The 17,166-nt window shown below is 51.8% G+C and overlaps 5 protein-coding genes across 5 annotated transcripts; 1 reads left to right on the top strand and 4 right to left on the bottom strand.

Moving 5' to 3' along the window:
• Window positions 1–97: 97 nt before the first annotated feature.
• On the bottom strand, window positions 98–967 carry CYME_CMD116C (hypothetical protein, conserved; the record flags this gene model as incomplete). Its single annotated transcript, XM_005535417.1, has 1 exon — window positions 98–967. One exon carries the CDS (start codon window positions 965–967, stop codon window positions 98–100), a length of 870 nt encoding a protein of 289 aa, XP_005535474.1.
• Window positions 968–1,769: 802 nt separating this feature from the next.
• Window positions 1,770–2,465, bottom strand: CYME_CMD194C (hypothetical protein; the record flags this gene model as incomplete). The annotated part of the gene is made up of 1 exon (XM_005535418.1): window positions 1,770–2,465. The coding sequence occupies one exon, from the start codon at window positions 2,463–2,465 to the stop codon at window positions 1,770–1,772; it is 696 nt and encodes a 231-aa protein (XP_005535475.1).
• A 2,874-nt stretch (window positions 2,466–5,339) lies between these two features.
• Window positions 5,340–7,259, bottom strand: CYME_CMD117C (similar to enhancer of polycomb; the record flags this gene model as incomplete). Its single annotated transcript, XM_005535419.1, has 1 exon — window positions 5,340–7,259. One exon carries the CDS (start codon window positions 7,257–7,259, stop codon window positions 5,340–5,342), a length of 1,920 nt encoding a protein of 639 aa, XP_005535476.1.
• Window positions 7,260–9,616: 2,357 nt separating this feature from the next.
• On the bottom strand, window positions 9,617–11,266 carry CYME_CMD118C (beta-ketoacyl-CoA synthase; the record flags this gene model as incomplete). Its single annotated transcript, XM_005535420.1, has 1 exon — window positions 9,617–11,266. One exon carries the CDS (start codon window positions 11,264–11,266, stop codon window positions 9,617–9,619), a length of 1,650 nt encoding a protein of 549 aa, XP_005535477.1.
• Window positions 11,267–15,810: 4,544 nt separating this feature from the next.
• CYME_CMD119C (hypothetical protein, conserved) lies at window positions 15,811–16,854 on the top strand (the record flags this gene model as incomplete). Its single annotated transcript, XM_005535421.1, has 1 exon — window positions 15,811–16,854. The coding sequence occupies one exon, from the start codon at window positions 15,811–15,813 to the stop codon at window positions 16,852–16,854; it is 1,044 nt and encodes a 347-aa protein (XP_005535478.1).
• Window positions 16,855–17,166: the final 312 nt, after the last annotated feature.

The following is a 17,166-nucleotide window of genomic DNA, read 5'->3' on the forward strand; positions in this document are numbered from 1 at the left end:
GACTCACCTCTCCCACGCCGAGCTCGTTCCACCTCGCATGAAGACATCAAATGCCGCAAACATTGGCGTTGCTACATCAGAATCGCTTCCACCGCCGTTATCTACTAGACGAGCGTGAACCGGCCGTGAGTTCAAGGGCGCGCTCTACGCTCCGCCATTGCTCTGCGCTTAGTGCCTCGTCGGGCTCAGCGAATTGCAGCCTCGATAGCCAGAGTTTCGCTGATTCTAATGAAAAGCCATACTTGTTCTGCAGAATATCCAAGCCTTCACCTGTGCAAAACTTTCTCTGTAAGGGCTCAATCTCACGCTTTAGTTCCGATACGGCGGCTCTTACATGTGCATCATCTCGACAAACAAGCACAAAAGCCGGCCATGAAGGCGCATATTCGCCGACAAGGCGAATCAGACCCTGTCGTGTAGCTGCACACTCCTTTGTGAAACACGTTTCCCAGAGGAACATGTCGATGTCACCGGCAACTGCGGCCTGTATCAGACCATCGAAACTTCCGCATTCGAAGCTCTTTAGTATATCATTTTGAATACCTGTAGAGATCCAGCCACGATCACTAGCGAAAACAGAAAGAAGTAGATGGCTTCCGGAGCCCCTTCGGGAGAATCCCGCTCGGATGCTTTCTCCGCGAAGCACGGCCGCATCCAAGCTATTCAGATCAGTCCAGTCGGTTTTCTTGGAACTCACTGCGACTCCCCAGGCTAGAGGAGAAGCAACGTATACAGAGTGCACAGCGAGCCCAGAGGCAGCTGCTTTTGTGCGTGCCACAGCGCTCTCGGTAAGTGTAACCGCTACGTCTAACTCGCACTTCGCCAACATTTCGAGCGCGGCACCGCTGCCACCTGCAACCCCCAGAAACTCAACCTGTAACTTCGTGGACGGGAGAGCGCCCTCCTGGGCTTGCATAAAAATCTCGTTGAAAGGCTCGGGCACGCCGCCAACTCGTAGTAAAGTCATTATGAAAAAAGCACGTCCTCACAGGAAGAAAAGCCAGTACTCAATATACCTCTTCGTGCGCATCGTTGTAGCAGGACGGGCAGTTCTCCATGGGACTGTTTCAATGCATTGAAAAGAGTGTCCTTGGATCCAGAGAGCTAAAAAGATATGAAGCAAAACGAAACCTTCAAGGTAGGTAGGAGCCATTGCTGTTGTCCATGGACCGGCTTTGACGCGTTTAGGTGGATGTAAACGTACCCCGCAGCATGACCACGTAAGGGAACCAGAGGCGTCCCGATAGGCGATAGCCGTTGTGATGGCTTCTGGAGATAGAACGCGCTGACTTACATTCAGGCCGCACGCTGGGTCGTATACGTGAACGTGCTGACTGAGAGAGCCGGCTTCGTTCAAGGACAAGGTGCCCAGAGCTGCATTCCAGTGTGCCAAAGGCGTATGTGCCATGCTCTGAGCATCCGCGGGAAAACGAGAAGACTCGAGGATGCACGAGGACTTTGTCCAAGCTTTCGATCTCGATTCCTATCGAGCTGCAACTTATGCGATGATCGAGTTGGGCCTGCAAGCTGGTCTGGAGTCGGACATGGAAACTTGTCTTTTCATGAAGACGTCATGAATCAAGATCCAACCGCTTAAAGTAGGAAAGCTACATATATTTTGCTCCTACGCAAAACTGGAGCGCGAAATTTGCAGCCCACGTAAAGCTGTCTCCATGAAGCTGCCTTCCCGAAAAAATTCTCCCCGAAGCCATCAGTTTTCAGCACAGAGGACCATGCTCCGCCGAGATCCATGCTTGTCCGCGTACCTGTCACATGAGATGCTGGTATCGCCACAATTTGATGCCCAGAAAAGTAGACGCAATATACGCCACCGTCCACCCTATACTCTCAATGATGGTCATCGCTCGCCAATACGTCCGCAAATTTTTGGCATTATTCTGAATCCATCCGAGACGTGTCCAACCGTTGAATGGAAACGGGAAGCTGACGATGCTCATCACAATGCAGAGCGCCGTGATGATACCGAGTATGCAGTACGATGCCTTATAATAAGTCGAGTCATCTTCCGCGCATGCTCTGAAAACTGTGAAATAACCGGCAGACAAGACAAAAAACCCCAAAAATACGTTAAGCAAAGAGACCACCCACTGGGCCCACGGATTTGAGGCTGCACCACGGGCTGCGAGAACAGTCCATGTTACCCAGTTCAAAACCAACAACACCATAGCGTACCAAAAGAACCAACTGTACAACGCTGGGTTTGCTCGGACTAGAGGCACCAGCTCCGACAAATCTATGTGCACAACGTGGAATATAGCCGGCCAGTTCGGTTTGTCCCACTCGATCCCTTTTCCAGTTACGGTGTTCGCGTTTCGAATAGGTACCGGGGGTGGCACCCGGCTGGCCCCTTCTGTGGCGTCCTCACCCATTTGAAACTCTTCCGGAAACCCAGCACCATGACGTTCTAGGGTGATCTTGCCACCAACTTTTTGGATCCAGCTCATGCCTCTCTGTAAAGACCCGTTGTGCTTGTAGGAAGTCCAAAAAAAACTCAGCCAAGCGAAGTGGATAAAAGTACAGCGGCGCGGCTCGCGCGCTTCCATTCTGAACGCACAATCGTAGAGCCGTTACGCGTTCATCGATAGTGTGGGATATCGATGAGGGGATAGCGGGATCCCCCATATGCACAATGATGATGGATGTCCAGGTAAGAAGCCACCATCCGACCTGGGCCCGCTCAGTTCCAGTCTCCGCTAACAATACCTCCGTTCAGAGATGGTACAGTCTTTCAACTCGAATGTGTTTTAGCCTCGCTGCGGTGCATAGCTTGAGATCGAATTCAGTATGCAGTGTAACCAATAGATCGGGGACGAATTGACTGCAGCTATGCATTCTTCAATGACCGGCGCACGGAGGACTGCATTCCTCCTCCTTCAGTTCAGACATACTACAGTACACAGATGGTGTAGGAGCACTGACAGAAAGAAGTAAGTGCGCTCCGCGCCAAAAACCGATATTCTCAAAGACTGGTTGAGGTCAATTGTAGAAAACGACCGATTGGTCATCTTGCGGAAAGCAAAAGCGACGTTAGAATCCATCCGGGCGTCTCTGTTTCCCAACAGCTTGTTCGTATGCTACTGAATACACTGGGATACATTCGCAAAAAAAGCAGTCAAATTTCATGCACAGCCATCTTCCACCAACATCACAACTACAGAGTTCCTCGAAAGTCGCCATGGTTGTGAAGAACAGAGATGTCGGTATGTTTTTTCCGTCGATGTGACTTGCTTCAGATGAAACAGTCGGCACGAATATGCGTATTGGCTCAGAGCAAACCCGCTGTACGTACGATCGAGCTGGTAGGGAACGAGGACATCTTCATCTGTTCTAGTTCAAGAGGATTCGTTTGGCGCCGTTGGTTTCGCTCGTAGAGAGGGTCCATACAACGGCATTCAGTATGTCCAACTATTGAAGCCTTCTCCCCACGTCTGATAACGCCCCTCTATTGCATAAAGTTGCACTTCATCATTCACGTCGCGTTCCAGCTTTTGCTAATTCTGTCGGGGTAGAAGTGGTTTTCACTCCTCCGTACTCTCCGTGGTTCGACCCCATCCATGGAGTGCTTCCCGTCGAGAAACGTAATGATCGCTCCACTGGGCGCATTGCTGAAATGTTCAGTACACGGTAACGCTGATATGCATCCCGTCTTTCTTCCGTAAGTTCTTCTTTATCATCGGGAAGGTCCCACCTAAGTGCAAGAAGAAGTGCGTTCATTTCAAGAAATGAAAATCCAGTGGATGAGCTTGGGTTTAAACTTCAGAAGGTCGTGATGGCGAGCAGGCAGCGGAGCGCTTCGGCGATAGAAAAGCACGGGGCGCTCACGGAGCATCGGTTGGCACTGAGAGCAAGAAGCTTAGGAATCCGTGAAGTGATGCGTTCCATTAGTGGCAATGAGCCTATAGAGTTCGGGAATCGAGACTTGAGTGCTGCCATCAATATCAGGAGATGTGCGGTGCCGGAGAAGAGACTCGAGGATCTGACGCGATCCAGCTCCATGGGGCAGCCTCTCAGGATCGAAGCGTTCCTGCGTAAACTGGAAGCGATAGAATGCAACCGGCCAAAAAGGCTAGCTGGCGTCCGTGCGTCGGTATTAGTTGCCCCGATATGGTCGTGGGGCATTTTTGGTTCCATTGACCGTATAATGGACAGGAGCGGAGGTTCTCGAACGGATCGATTCTCCGATTTGTCAGCGGAGCGCCCGTGTAGAGGTGCATACGGTGGTGCGAAAAGTGTTCACTGTAGGGTCGGCCCAGACGAGTCGTTGGAGTGAACTTGCCTCTCTTCTGATGATGACTATCGGTCTGGAGCTCTAGGCGCGCTAACGCTTTCGAAGGGTTTCAGCGCTGGCTTCCGTAGAGCTAGGCAGCACTCATGTTTTGCGGGGCATCCGATTTGCTTCATAGAATCTGGCTAATGAGTAACTGGGAACGGGAGAGGCTAGTACTAAGCGTTTCTCGTCGGTTCGAGTCCCCCTGAAATTAGCCACACTTATATCGAATTACGGGCTTCCACACAGACGGATAGCATGCTTCACCAAATGGACTGAACTGCAAGTTGCCGAAAGCGAGCTGCACCTCAAGGCCATGTTCTTCATGAGGTACGGGAATCAGGAGCTGTGTCGCGTTGCTGCAGAGCAGATCCACCTATAGTAGACAGCTCGGTTCGAGAGCGAGTCCAACCGCTACGCAGAGCTCGCTGTATTCTATGATGCACCTTGAGGCGATCGGTTGCACCCCGAACGATGAGACTTCTCAGCAGTTTACCGTGTATCATCCGAGACGACCACAAAATGGATGTGGAGCAGCGTTCAGACTGAGGCTTAGTTGCGCCTCTCAAGCAAGTGACGATACCAGTAATGGAGGAGAAGTTGTCGGTGGCCCTGCTCAGAGCAACGAGCCTATTCATGCATGTTCGTTGAGGTTCGTGCAGGTCCGTCGAACGCGCTCAAAGCGGTCGTTGCATCATCCGTTTGACCTGGCTTCGTATGCTCGCGTGCATGTCTTATTTGATGCCAACCAAACAGTTGCTTGTACTCTTGCGCTGGTTTCGGCGCTAGTGCTCGACCAGTTTTGTATTCCCTGCGTGGTCGAATAGCGCCTGAACACACGCACTAATCTTGATAGGCACAATGAAACCTCCGCTAACTTCCCGAATAAGGGCTGTGGCGAGTTTCTCTTGTTTCCACAGCGGGTCTGGAGGACTACTTGTTGTTGACCGAGGCAGAGGCTTCAGTCAAACGTCAGCTGCGTTTAGACTTTAGTGCAGCTTCTTTTGTAGGACCCAAGTCAATTTTCGATACCCCTCTACGGGCAGAAGCGCTACTGCTTTGCATCAAGAGATGCCGTTTTGTGCACGGACTCTGCAGTGGGCGGGGCACTATGCTTCAGCCGCTTAGGCCAAGGGCGTTGCCATTCTCTGCTGCTCCAGGCGTCTAATTTTGCCGGCGACTCGCTCGCTGACAGCTTATCGGTTTCTCGCCTAATAGTGATGCGATCAAGATAGATCGCATCATCACATCCTATGCGAGCGCGTACGAGCGTTGGTCGAAAACTAGTTCTAACCATTGTACTCTGGTCACAAAGTGGAGTCGAGTCTGGGAAACACATGAGCCGCTTCGGGCCAACAGCTGGCGTGTCCGCGATCCGCTTCATGCCATCGGAGCTCATCCTGGACGCGCTCACCACAAGAGAGGTTTGCTCCTCGGGATGATTCTTGGACGCTGCAGCGTCGAGGATAGCGTATGCCATTGGCGTCGTCAGACGCGCGATCAGCGTGGATGCGCAGCGTAGCGGCTTTCGTAAGCGCGACGCCTCAAGCTCCATTGATGGTGCAGGACGCGCACCCTGAGGGATACTGCGTTCGGCAGTGATGTTTCCAAGCTGCGAACGCTCTTGTACGGAATGCGATAGACTTGGATCGGCCCACAACGGAATTCCGTGCACCCTCCAGTCAAATGGATTGATACCGTCACGAAAGAAACCCCCTGAGAAGTACCGAAGTCTTCGGAACGCTTGAAAGCCTTTCTCATCAAAGCCGTAGAGATCTCGTTTCGGAGCTGCAACAACAGAACCAGCGCTGCCGCTATCAGGGGGTTTCGCGGCGCTCGTTGCTCGAATCTTTGTGACGGAGGTTCCCGAGTGATCGCTAGATGCTTTCTCTTCGCTGCGCCTTCTGTGTGCACTGTTCCATTTCAAAACCCCTTTTCGGGCTAGTTCCGCGATGTTCGTCAAATGGCGATAGAGATCGGCCCCAATCGGCGTTTTCAGTGGCAGGATCTTGGCAGCTTTTTGAATGAGCTCAAGATGCGGGTAGCGTAACTGCAGCGTGGCCAATTGACTCGAAATTGTGAAGAGAACGAGGTCGAGTTTGATCCGCTCTCGTTTCATGACCTGTTCCATGATCGTTCTAACTCTCTCCATGTCTTGCCTGATCCTGCGTAATCGTTTGTAATTGTCGAACGTGTTTGATCGAGCTCGCCTTTTCTGTTCTTCATCGTTACGTGGCCTGAAAGCTACCGACGGGTCTGGATTGTTCACATCGGGCGGATCTCGAAGATAACGTAGAATCGGTTGACCGCCACGCTGCTCACGTTTCCGTCTCCAGTGCATGTATAGTGCATCTATATGCTGCTCATTTAAGCCGAGAGTGGCGTCTTTCATTAGCTGGGATTTGGCGCTGTTCGGCGACATGAGCGTCCGAGCGGTACCCTGCTCTTTTTCCAGAGCGTCCATTGCACGCTCGAAGGTGTCAAGATCGATACATAGTTCATTTTGCGCGAAACGCTTGTCCCCATCATCAGCCTCGTAGTCGATCTCTCGCTCGAGTAGGGCCCTGTCGTCGGCGCGTGCATCTACGTAGGTGTCGCTCAGCTGGAAACGGTTCCGCACTTGCTCCAACAGAGCCTCGGTGTAACACGGAATCTCCCGAATGACGGGTACGGGTATGATAACTGTGCGCCTTCCGTCTATATGATCGCATGATGCGCTCTCCGCATCCTCCTCTTGTGCGGTGGATTTTGTCTCTGCGCGTTTTATGCGCAGATTCATAGATGCTAAGAGCGCTTCTTGAAGATGGCGTTCTCCAAGCTCACCTTCTTCGACTCCAGTGCCATATTCTGGCAAGGCCCGCTGAGCGGAGACCACTTCGACATCGGACTTGAGGTCCGCATCTGAGCGGATGATGAGCAGAGGGCGTTGCAGGTCAATGGCCCTCGGCCGGAAGAGCGCGCGGCGTGACATGGTAACTAGAAGAAGCTATATCAACTAGTACAAAACAGTACCAGGAGTCAACGCTCCCGAGCCTCACTGAGCGCCAGCCCCCCGGTACTGCGGGAAGCGAAGTTTTGCAGAGCTGTAGCTTCAGACAGTCCAGATCAAGAGCCTTTTTCCAGGATATTGTATAGTCCTGTTTGCGCTCAGGGGTTTTTCTGCCGACAAAAACCCGAAAAACGCCTCTCCCACAGGGTCTCCAAAGAACGTGACGTTTCAGAGTGTCACGCGGTTACCGTACCGCACCCATGGGTATGCTGCCCCCGCCAACCTCTGTCGCCGGTTGGCTCTTAATGACTATAAGAGTCAACCAGAGCGACCGTTCCAATCAGAACCAAGATTTCAAAAGAACTCAACGATAAGCTTAAGTAGACACGCAGCTGTGGCGTTGTAAGACGGATTAAAATTGCATGACTCAACTGCGCGCTCTGCTCTAGCCTTTCGATTTTTTCAAAGTTTTTGAAGATATGCAGCATCGACATTCCAAGAGCAACAGAAAAGGTACACGGGTTCATAAGCAATTCTCGGATTCTCGGACGCCTCTTCAGAGTGGCCCTTTCTACTCCCTGCAGCTGTGATTCGTTGCGTCACCGTCATGAGCATGACTCGCGACGCACTCTGAAATAGTTGCGTCCAAAAACCGATGCTGTTATCCATTTATTGAGTGCAAACCTCCATTCTACCCCTTTACTTATGTGTATCATGTCGAAATCGCACATTGTCCAAATTTTAGGTCTTCCTGCTTCAAGGCAACTCGTGGGCGCAGCAATTCGCGCCGCGGGATACACAAGGAATACGTCTCGACATCGTTCTTGAACGACAGTTGACGAGCTTCTGTGAGAAGCTACGTGCACTTTTCATGTCAAATTGTCGGTTCCACTCTAAAGACCAGTTCGCCTCAGTTCAAGGACATCCACGAGACAAGCATTCTGAAACAGCATGATAGCTTTCACGGTGCATGCACCGAGAAGCGTCCCGCTCTTTAGTTTGCATGAAAAAAAGAGTCTTGGTTTCGGAATTAAATCACCGCATCGATCGCTTCTGATGAAGAGCGTGTCACCGCTTTGCAAGAAGAAAACCCAGACGGATTTAAGTAGCTCGATTGCTTGTTCAGTCTGGGTTTTCGTCACGGCATTTGTTTCATCGAGGACTGCATCGGGCTCCACAAACCCGATATCGGATGTGACAGTGTGCGCTTGCACGAGCAGCGCACAGCGCACTCCCCGGGAGGATCGCTGCTAATAAACCCATGATCATAGGGTACTGCATCGGGTGCGGGTACGGAGGAGTGCATTGCGGAGAGCCACGTGTCCGAATCAAGCGCATAAAACGAGCCCTGACGCAAGCGCTCTCGCGCCACAGCGCAGCGCTTAGAGCAGGTGATGTTGTGGACATAAAGGAAAACCTGGGCATGTTCAACAGTCACCGTCGCGAAGCGCGCACCGAGGCTGTATGCAAGGAAAATGAAGAGAGCGAGCGAAGCATAGATCGGAAGAAACTTCTGTGCATGAAACGCTCGTACGATAGACGGAGGCTGCTAAATCGAGAGTTGAATGCTACTATAACAGCCTTCGACTGCTGACAAGATAGCTGTAAGAACGAGAGAGATCGTCGTTTCAAAGATGGATATAAGAGAAAGGAAATCTAGTCATAGCAGAAAGAAAAGCCCGCTGAGGCTAGTGTTGATGATAGTGGTAAGTGTCCGAAACTTTAGCTCGTGTGCCCGAATTAGTGGAACCGCTCCACTCCAGTCTAATATTCCTGTAGTCTGTACGAAAAAACGCTGTCCGGATGATCTGGAAGCATAACGCCGCAACGGCCATGTAAGCAAAAACGCTGATTGACGAAGGTGCTTGCAAGCACCGTGAACTAGCTACCAGTCAAAATTGCTCTGTGCTTAGAACATGGGCGAGAGAGGCAGACCATCAACGCTTCGCCTCGGGTCGAGTGCTCAGGTACGCTCAGTCGCTCAGGGGAGACACGTACACACAAGTCAGCATTCCGTGAACCAGATGTTGCTTTTGGGACATGATCGTCGCCGTCATCCGTGACGCTTCGACTTTCGTGCGTCCGTGCCACAGCTCTCGTGGAATGCACGTTTTCAGATATTCGATAGGCCATCGCGAAGGTTACAGTGCATGGCGCACTCACGAAAACATATTCAAGGGTGAGCGATCCGCAGGCAACAGAGTCGGAATGCGATCACATTCTAGGACGATCCGCGAGTCGATCCGGTATGATGGAGAACGGACTCTGGTGTGTAATTACGATTTCTCTGGCTTCATATTTGGCTGCAGTGACATATAATTATTTATTAAAGCCTATGCCTACGTTCCCACGGCTTCAGCAGCTACCTCACGTTCCGAAATATTGCGCAAGCATTTCCAGACAGCAGAGTTGCACTTGAAGCCGCTCCCGAAAGCAATTTGCCAGGTTCTGTCTCCCCGGCGCATCTTTCCTGAACGCTCGATGAATTGGAGTTCATACCATATAGATGCGGATGATGTGTTCCCGAAACGATACAGCGCGTACCGACTGGGTTCTACATCCTCTGGAGTCAGTCTGAGAGACGCCTCGATCGTATCGATGACAGCTCGACCGCCAGTGTGAATGCAAAAGTGTTCGAATGCTCTGTGAAAGTCCGGAACGTACGACTTGACGTGCTTCTGACCCAAATACCTTCGGCGCGCTAAATTCACAAAGAATCGAATGTGGACGTCTAGCGGGAAAACAAGCGGCCCCAACCGAAAGATGTTCTCTCGCAGCGTCTCGCCGGCGATCTCCATGATGTGTTTGGATAATCGGACGCCCCGAATCCCCTTCTCATCTTCCTCCTGGAAGATACAACGGTATGCTAGATCATCGGCGCCCCGGTGCGTCCGGACAGTGTGCAAAAGGGCATACTTGGCTCGCCTAGAATCACTGAGCCGATTACTTAGGAGCACGGCCGCTCCGCCGAGCCGAAACAGCGTATTTGTTATGAGCATGCTGCGCTCCTGTCCCAAATACCAATTCTGTGTTATATTCTCAGTACTCACGACCAAACAGAGAGCATTCCGGTGGCATTGGAGCAAGTCCTTGGCGAGATCGATGGAAATCAAGCCAGCGCTGCACCCCATTCCTGAAAGATTGTATGTCAGAATACTGGACTTCATTTTGAAATGGTTCACAATCATGGACGTTAGAGACGGCGTGGGGTTGAAAAGGGAGCAGTTCACGATGAGTATGTCAATGGCTTTTGGATTTGTTTTGGTGCTGCGGAGCAGTTCCCCAACAGTAGTGAAAAGGACCATTTCCGCCTCTCTGCGAGCGCTAGCCATATTGAGAACGCGATCACCGCGACCGCCATTTGCTCCAATCTCTTTCGCCCGGAACATGGCTTCGGGGAAGTAGGTACAGTCGCCAACGCTAGCTCGCTCCAGAAGCCTTTTCTGGAACTCGATTGATTCTGGGGTGAAGCAGTTGGCCTCCTCAGTAAGCCGCAGGAAAGTCTCCTTGGAGACTTTGAGTCGCTCAGGCGGAATGAACGTCGCAAAATCAAGCAGGTAGACGGGCTTTCTGCGCCATGTGAGATATACCACGCCACTCAAAATGAGAAACAGGAACGTTATCGCCAGTTCGATGACGTTGTACTGGTACTTACCGCCGAGAAGACTCAGCGCTGGGGCCGAATAGTACGCTTCATAGATTGTTGCAAACGAGACCACCACGAAAACGCCTAAGAAAAAGTGCGAAAGGTTCTGGAAGAACTCCGAAGACCTATACCCTGAAAAAATGTAGGAGAGGTTAACCCAGGCACCTGTTTCGCGCTCTTGCAAATACTGCAGCTGCACCCGCTGCCAGAGCGCCCGCGTCGAAAGCGACAGTGCAGTCAGCGGGTTTGAAGGTCGCCCACTGTGGGCGGCTGACTCTCCATTCGGGACCGCGTCAACGATGTCGGCGTTGCCCTGCCCGAGACTCGGATCTGGAGAAGCCATTCTATTTTCGGCCCTAAATCTTCTCTCACCGATACCTGTTAAAACAAGAGTCCTACCTGCTCGTTGTGGTGCAGGGCAAAAGCGTGGAGGCACCGGGAATCGATCGGTTGGCGCTCTGTCCAGAACCCGGGGCGAGGCAATGCGAATGCCTCGAGTTACCACTATGCTGGTTGACTAATCTCCATGCCCCCTACGCTGAGGCTGTGCGCAGAAAGTGTATATAAAGACGTGCGACGTGACGCGGGCCGGGACGCATGTGTGCTCAAATCGCCGGAGCTTGGCGGACGAATCGCGATCGCCGCGCAGATGGGGTCGGTGCTGCGTCGAGTCGCCGACGAGGTCGCTGATGGGCAGCTCTACGAGAATTCTCTTTTGTGGTGCAGGATCGCAGACATGACCAGTTATCTCCGGTGCGCAATTGACATAGACATCGAGAGCCGCATGCGTCATTCCGTATGAGAATTCCAGGCTCTGCCAACAACCAGTAATCAAACCGTCTCCTCCTTGGGTATCATGGTAAGCTCACAGAACGATTTCCCATCGTGCCGAGCCTACCATCCGTGCGGCTGGGGCGTCTGCAGCGCGGCTGCGGACGCCACACGGACACATAGTTGCTCTATCATATTCTTGCGGGTTCCGACTCGAGGTATTCGTCGGGGAGTAGGCTATGAATGACCCGCAGATGCCAGCGCACTGAATTGTGGGTACACGGCGATGAGCTTGTGCAACGGGACGCTGTGCTGCTGTCAGGTCTCGCGTTTGGCGACGTGTTTTGCACCTCGGAACAAGAGGTCCAGTTTGGTACATGATGCAGGTTCTCCAGTGCTCGGCGAACGGAGAGGATACGTGCCATTTGGAACATATCCCATCGAGAGAAATGAGAGGGGCGTGAGCATGCGGGCCTTCCTACCTGAACCTGTCGCTGATGAGGTTTCCGTTTTGATGAAAGCCTCAGATGGGGAGTGATATACGCTGTAGATCCATATCTCAGCCTGTTCGAATGCTTATTCGCCGGGAAAGCTCAGCGGGTTGTATAGCAGCCCCTGCCGCTGCTGCGTTCCGTCTCCGCAGCCTGCTCAGGCCAACGTACACCGAGGCTAAACGAGCGGATTCGGTTACCAGAATGACCTGCATGGGTTGAGTCTGGAAAGGATTTTTTGATGTTGCCAGCACAGCTAAATTTTTTATGTTTCTGACGCAGCATTTTTTTGATGGAGCTCGACGTGCCGGGCCGCAGTGCCATGTCGCGGTGGGCTCGCCCAATCCTGCTGATGAAACTGCTATACTAGCCCGCAACGCAAAAACCGAGCGATATTCCAGCATTGAGAACGCTTCGAACACACCTTTCATCGGCGTTGCGCAAAGCTATGTCTCGGGGTGCCGCTGCTCGATCTTGTACAGGTGTCGCTGAGCGCTGCTGATCAATCAGTTTGATATACCTTCATTGAAAAAACGGCAACTTTCCAGCGCTGCTCATGCATGGCACGGGGCTTTGCATGCTCTATGTGGAAAGGTTTGTATCGGATTTCTCTATTCTGTAGCTGTAAACGTACATCCAAACATCGGGTTGCCTTCGCCAATTGAAAGACCCGCCAGGCTGCGGACGGACGTCAGTTTGCCGTGTGTGTATTTCATCTGTATTCGCTTCGCAGTGTCGACTAGTACACGCAGACGCGGTTGCTCTGAAGGCCTTTGTTGCACTCGCAACTTCTATGACATGCGATTTTCGCATCGGTGCCGCAAGGAAGCTCGCTGCCGCTGTACGATGGGCGCTGCCTCGCGAAACTCACGAAGCGCACTATGCCGCAGAAGACCGCGGATCTTGGTCCCGGTCAGAATTCCTGCGACAAGCCGGGCATTTAATATATGACATCAGTTTATGACTGGCCGCTGCGTGAGAACGGCGCGTTGACAAATAGCGCGGGCCACAAACTCCGCGGCATATGCAGAGGGTCCTCAGTCTTGCAATCGTTACACATTGGGTGTTCTGCGTGGACCGTATCATGGCTTGTGGCGGATAAACCGGACCTATTCTGCCATCCATGCATCGTGGGTGCAAAGGTCTGCCATTAGCAACCATTAAACTTCAATATAGCAGCGGAAAGCTTGTCTGCTGCTTCCATACGCATTACCGTGTCGAACATGTTTTCCACATGGACATAGCGCAAACGCGTCCAGCGGCAAGACGATCGAGGGCTTCCTGTCGTCCAGGGGGTCGCTCTGGAGCTCATGGAGCATATTAGCATCTGGAGAAGCACGGCAGTCTATTCTCTATGTATCGGGGGCGTCTACGCTACTCGGAGTTTGTAGTTTGAATTCATGATTCAACATCCTAAAGAAGAAATAAGGTGGGCGCTCTGCGCGCTTCTGATTCACTGAGAGCTACCTTCGACATAAACGACCAGTTTCTACAAAACTACAAGATGATGCCATGGTTCCTCCTGGGCTAGATAAAGCGGACAGCGTATAGCGAATGAAAATGCATAGCGCCGCAATTCTCGGCAGCTGCACCGAAGCCTTTCCGACTTGGTCCTTGCGTGAAAAGTGATTCCATTTCCAGCACTACGGTACAGAAGCCAGTACGAGTTCCTATGCGACGCACACAAATGATCGCTCTGCAGTGCTGCTCATAGACACCACAACAGGATTGTGCAGCGGAATACGATAGCCATAAAGAAGCACAGCGAACTTCAAAGAAAACAGTTGCCTCCCACGAGATGACTTTTCGGCGATTCACGCCCAGTTCGGATCTACACTCAGAAAAAGACTTGCTACGATTGGCTCCATCCTCATAGCAGTATGGACGATCAAACATCGCTGAGCTGCAACATTGAAGTCCGCACGAGCTGAGACTTTTCTCCAGGCGAATCGCCAATACTCTCTCTAAAGCCCCTATTTAACGCCTAGATGGGCATCTCTTTCCAGTTTTAGCTTCAAAATAGAACATTGAGCAGTTCGCTATTTTGTGCTTTTCATTCTTATCCAGAACTTTGCCATAGGGTGTATAGCCTCGACATTCGAGGTGCTGCAATAATAGCCCGCGGATACATCAGCAGTATCAGGATTCTCGGTCGCATGTTCTGTGTGGCTCTAATGAATCTTTGCCGCTGGATATCGTTACTTTGCTAAAACGAGGATGATTGGCGACTCTTCCCTCGAGCACGGTCTCGTGCGATAATCGACATCACTATCCAGTATATCCGAAAAATCCTCCGCTCTTCGTCTGTCCTTCTGGTTAGCATGGCCCAATCCCAGATGCTTCACGTTTTCGATCTTCCTTCCTGATGACGACTCATAAGCTCTGCAGCTCGCGCAGCTCGATAAACGAGGAAATGAATGTTCGACGTTATCCCATGACGACTTATATGTAAGCTCATGCGGAAAGGTAAATGAAATTGTTCCATCAAAAAAACGATTCCCTCCGAAAGAAAAATCATCTGAACTCTGTAGCGACCAACGAGATTGCATTGGGCAGCGACATGATGCCGTTCACCGGGTATGCTGCCAGAGGCTCCCGGCTCTCCTGTTTGCATGCGGGAGGGTTTTGGATTCGGACTTTCTGTCCCTGAATCGATCGATTCCTGTGAAGCGTGCATCATCGCATTGCTCGAAGGGCGCGTGGAAGGATCGGAATTATTCGACGTTCCGCAACGTGCATTTCCTTTCCGGTAAATGTTTCAGCATGAACAACATCGCGTTCCATAAATCCACTACCGAATGGAACAGCGTGCATCAGCCCAAGCAGTGTTCAGGGTGCTCACCGAGGGGATCGCCCTACAGAAGCCGTTTATCGTCGGGTGCGGCATCAGGCGCGAAAACGGAGGAAGGCGTCAAGGAGACCCATCTGTAAGCGTCAAACATGTGAACCGAATGATGAAGCAAGCCTTTACGTGCCGTGAATTTGCCCTCTGAAGATAAAGTGCTGTGGACATATCGGAAAACCTGACCACGGTCATTTGTAACCGCTTTCTGTGTAAGGGACGCACTTGCGCAGTTTATGAAGAAGATTACGCAGCAGGCAAACTGCAGATGCCAACATCATCTCCTGATGAAAAGCGTGGGAAACAACCGGAAGATGCCAAGTCGGGATCAAGGCCGCCATGAACACCGTTCGACTCCTAAGAACAGAACCGGAGGTAACGGAGAAACCGGAGTATCATCAGTCTGAGATTAGATAGAAGAAAAGGGAAGCAGCCGTTGAAGAGCTCGCGTAGAATAACGATCAGGATAGCGGGCAGCTATCAAAGCTTTAGCACATATGCCAGAATTACCAAGGTGAAACTTTCCCATTAAGTCTGACATGAGTATCGTTAGAAGTAACGTTCTGTCGACCGATGAATCTGACTCGGGTGATGGGGATGCCGCCGCCCCGGAGCCTCGCCCCAAACGCTCCTGCATTCTTGTTCTCGTCAGTGGCGAGGTGCTGCTGGCAGAACGTACCTCCCTCTGGTGGCGAACTCGAACCCAAGTAACATCTCTTGGTTCGTATTTCTCCGCTTGGTGCGATATGCTTTAGCGGAGACCATGCGATATCCCTGCAAGCCATGGTAAGCCTAAGCTCTTGCGTTCGGGCTGCTCTGCGTAGTCTCTACCCTGGGCTCCGTATGCTGCAGTTTACACCGAGGCGCATATTCGGCCTTTTGCCGGTGCTCACCGTCTGCCTTCTGATAGCTCTGGGCTATATAGCAATCGTGGTGGTGACCCTCGTACCAATGCTGGCCGCGAAACCGTTCTGGGCGACAGTGCTACTCCTATTAGTTCACTGCATTCTTGTGCTGTTACTGTGGTCATACGCCGCGGTGGTGCTTGTTGACCCGGGGCACGTTCCAGCGACGTGGTCCTTCGCCCGCCTTGGGTGGCCTCTTGAGCTTCGAGGCTCACCGGAAGCACGGGATTTCGTGGCGAAAAGTGACCTGTCCGACGCAGCGGACGGTTCTGAACGTGGAATGCTCGTCGAAGGCCTACGATTCGTCCCTAATGACAAAGTCAAGCTTCCTGCGGTTGTGCTCATGCGAAATCGATTCAACAGATATCGATACTGCAGCAAGTGTCTGATCTACAAGCCTGACCGAGCGCATCATTGCAGTGCACTGGAACGCTGCGTTCTAAAGATGGACCACTTTTGTCCGTGGACGAATAACACTGTCGGCTTCTATAATCACAAGTTTTTCGTGCAGTTTCTTTACTATGGATTTATGGCATGCCTCGTCACAGCAGTTCTATCTTTTCCAGCGATTGTACAGCGCCTATCGATGGAGATCTCTGACGAGCAAACAAGAGAGTTCGTCATCGTCATTCTCGGACTTATTGGCTGGATTGTTTGTGTAATTTTCGCGTTTGCCTTACTTTTTTTCGCTGCGTTTCATACGTACCTTGTGCTCAGAAATCGCACAACGATAGAGACATATGAAGCAACAGATCCAACTACAGCATTGGTACTGGAGGCGTTTGATTTGGGGCCCAGAGCGAACTGGAAGAGTGTGTTTGGGGAGCACGTATGGGCGTGGATCCTTCCGGTGTGGAGCAGACACCATCGCGGAGACGGCATCTCATGGGAAACCAGGGTTCACCGGGAAGCCTTCGTCTAAAACTGTTCCCGGAAGAGTGCTGTCGATCGACTTGACGAGCGCACAGCGGTGCATACTCGAAAACGATGCATGTGTTATCGAGGATTATGCTGCAGCGCCTATGAGCAGCCTGTGTTCTCGCGATAATCGCACTCTGAATGCTTCTTCATCTTGAAGGTGTATTTGGCAAAAAGGAAAACAGTCGGCGTTAAAACGCTCTATGAAGCGCACTTGTGCACCCGAGCTTGGCCCTGGGAGTTATCGTACGTCATCCTTATTTGTTGGCGTTGACAAGACGCCCACGAATATGTCAATTCGGGACCAGCGACGCAC

This window comes from Cyanidioschyzon merolae, chromosome 4 (assembly GCF_000091205.1).
Source record: "Cyanidioschyzon merolae strain 10D DNA, chromosome 4, complete genome".
NCBI classification, from domain to species: Eukaryota; Rhodophyta; class Bangiophyceae; order Cyanidiales; family Cyanidiaceae; genus Cyanidioschyzon; species Cyanidioschyzon merolae.